Source organism: Cornus florida, unplaced genomic scaffold, assembly GCF_030987335.1.
Source record: "Cornus florida cultivar Cherokee Brave unplaced genomic scaffold, ASM3098733v1 CherokeeBrave_3.0.0_Hap2_Chr03, whole genome shotgun sequence".
NCBI lineage: Eukaryota > Viridiplantae > Streptophyta > Magnoliopsida > Cornales > Cornaceae > Cornus > Cornus florida.
In genome coordinates, this window is record NW_026775573.1 from 33,274,631 (window position 1) to 33,277,115 (window position 2,485).

General features: G+C 41.4%; 1 protein-coding gene across 1 annotated transcript; it reads left to right on the forward strand.

The window, feature by feature from the left end:
* The first annotated feature begins 159 nt into the window (after positions 1-159).
* On the forward strand, positions 160-2,199 carry LOC132301398 (L-type lectin-domain containing receptor kinase IX.1-like). The gene has a single exon (XM_059798652.1). It carries the CDS (start codon positions 160-162, stop codon positions 2,197-2,199), a length of 2,040 nt encoding a protein of 679 aa, XP_059654635.1.
* The last annotated feature ends 286 nt before the right edge of the window (positions 2,200-2,485 follow it).

Sequence of the window (2,485 nt, forward strand, 5' to 3'; positions counted from 1 at the left end):
GGAAGAAAAAGGAATAATTTGCTGACTAAGTAAACAATGACTTGCTAGTAAATGTAAATTAGAGAGAGATGTACCTTCCATTGCAATACTGCTAATACCAAACGCTATTGAAGTGACAAGTTGCATTGCAAGCATAGCAGCAAAGCTTCCTTACAAGCCATGGTTGTTTCTGAGACTTATCTCTTTAACATAAACATTTTCCTTTGCTTAATCCTTCCTTTTGTAGCTCCATTGTCCTTCAACTTCAACAGCTTCACTACCAATGATTTAAACATACACTATGAAAAAGCTTATGCAGCAAACAATGTAATCCAACTAACCAAAAACCAGCTTGGTGAAGATACGCTTGCAAGCATTGGCCGAGCCACGTATGCCAAGCCGTTGCACCTTTGGGACAAGGCCTCGAGAAACCTCACAGACTTCACTACCAATTTCACTTTCGTCATCAATTCGCTGAACGTAGCAGGTCGTAGTGATGGGCTCGCCTTCTTCCTTGCGCCTGCCGGAACAAAAATCCCTGATAATGCAACTGATGGCGGCGGCCTTGGCCTTACAAATGACTTCCAGATACTAAACTCATCCGATAATCCATTTGTCGCTGTGGAGTTTGATATTTATCAAAACCAATGGGACCCGGCACATGAGCATGTAGGTATTGACATCAACTCTATGAAATCTGTTACAAACATGTCATGGTGGGGGATTAGTACAAATATTAATGAAGGGAATATAAATGGTGCTTCGATTAGTTATAGTTCTGCTTCAAAAAATCTGACAGTTGTCTTCACTGGTTTTAGAAATAGAAGTAATGACCACCCTTTCGAAGAAATGCTTCAGTACACAGTTGATCTAAGGGATTACTTGCCAGAATGGGTTATATTTGGCTTTTCTGCTGCAACAGGAAACAAATCAGCTATACATACTATAAACTCTTGGAACTTCAGTTCAACAGATTTCAATCCTTACCGCAAATCAAGTAAAAGCCAGACAGGATTTGTGGTTGGATTGGCTATTGGCGGAGGTGTTTTAATTGGTATATTGAGTGTGGTTTTGTTCATCTTCTGGAAGAAGAAGCGCGGGGTTCAAAATGAAGATGATCATGTCTTAGATGTGTCCATGGTTGACAAATTTGAAAGAGGTGCAGGACCTAGGAAGTTTTCTTACAAGGACTTGGCTCGTGCCACCAATGACTTCGCGCAGGAAGAGAAACTCGGAGAGGGAGGGTTTGGTGGGGTTTACAGAGGTTTCTTGAGGGACTTAAACTCATATGTTGCTGTGAAAAGGGTGTCAAGGGGTTCAAAACAGGGTCTGAAGGAGTACACATCAGAAGTGATGATCATTAGTCGATTGAGGCATAGGAACTTGGTTCAACTCATTGGTTGGTGCCATGAAAGAGGAGATCTGCTACTTGTTTATGAGTTGATGCCTAATGGAAGTTTGGATTCCCATCTCTACAAAGAAGAAACCATGCTGGCATGGGCAGTGAGGTACAAAATTGCCCAAGGCGTAGCCTCTGCATTGCTTTATCTTCACGAAGAATGGGAACAATGCGTTCTGCATAGAGACATAAAGCCGAGCAACATTATGTTGGATTCGAATTTCAATGCCAAACTTGGGGATTTCGGGTTAGCTAGGCTTGTCGACCATGAGAAAGGATCACAAACAACAGTTTTGGCAGGGACCATAGGCTACATGGATCCTGAATGTATCAGCTCTTGCAAGGCCAGCAAAGAAACAGATGTCTATAGCTTCGGAGTTGTAGCATTGGAAATAGCATGTGGAAGAAAACCCATCAACATTAAGGCTAAAGAAGGTCGGATTAGCATCATAGAGTTGGTTTGGGAGCTCTATGGAATGGGAAAGCTTCTTGAAGCAGCTGACCCCAAACTATTTGCTGATTTTGATGAGCAAGAAATGGAACGCTTGATGATGGTTGGGCTTTGGTGTGCTCACCCAGATAACAAATCGAGGCCTTCAATCAGGCAAGCAATTCAGGTACTGAATTTTGAAGCTCCATTGCCAAGTCTTCCATCAAAAAAACCTGTGCCAACTTATGGAATGTTTCCTACATCTTCAGCTTCACTCTCTTCAGTTGCCACTGTTTCTGAGAGCAGCCAAATGAGTTCTATCATGACGCCGAGCCCTGATACATCTTCTGCAGTAGCTTCATCATCTGCATCACTTTTGAACACAAGATAAGTTATTGCTACAGAGAATATTTAGACCGAGATTTTCATGTGTTTGAGGTTTGTAAATTTTCTTTTTGGCATATCAAACACAGGAATCAAATTCTTCTTGATTATTATTATTATTTTCCTTTTTTTTTTCCAACTGCTGAGCAGTACTTGTTTAGTATTTCTATAAAGTTGTGGTCCGAAAATTATTTCGATCCGGGTAATGTAGCCCCAGGAAAAACTGGCCTTTTGTGTATTTTCCCTATTTTTTGACTCGTACAATATGAGGGCAAAAGGCCATAGGCCCGAAC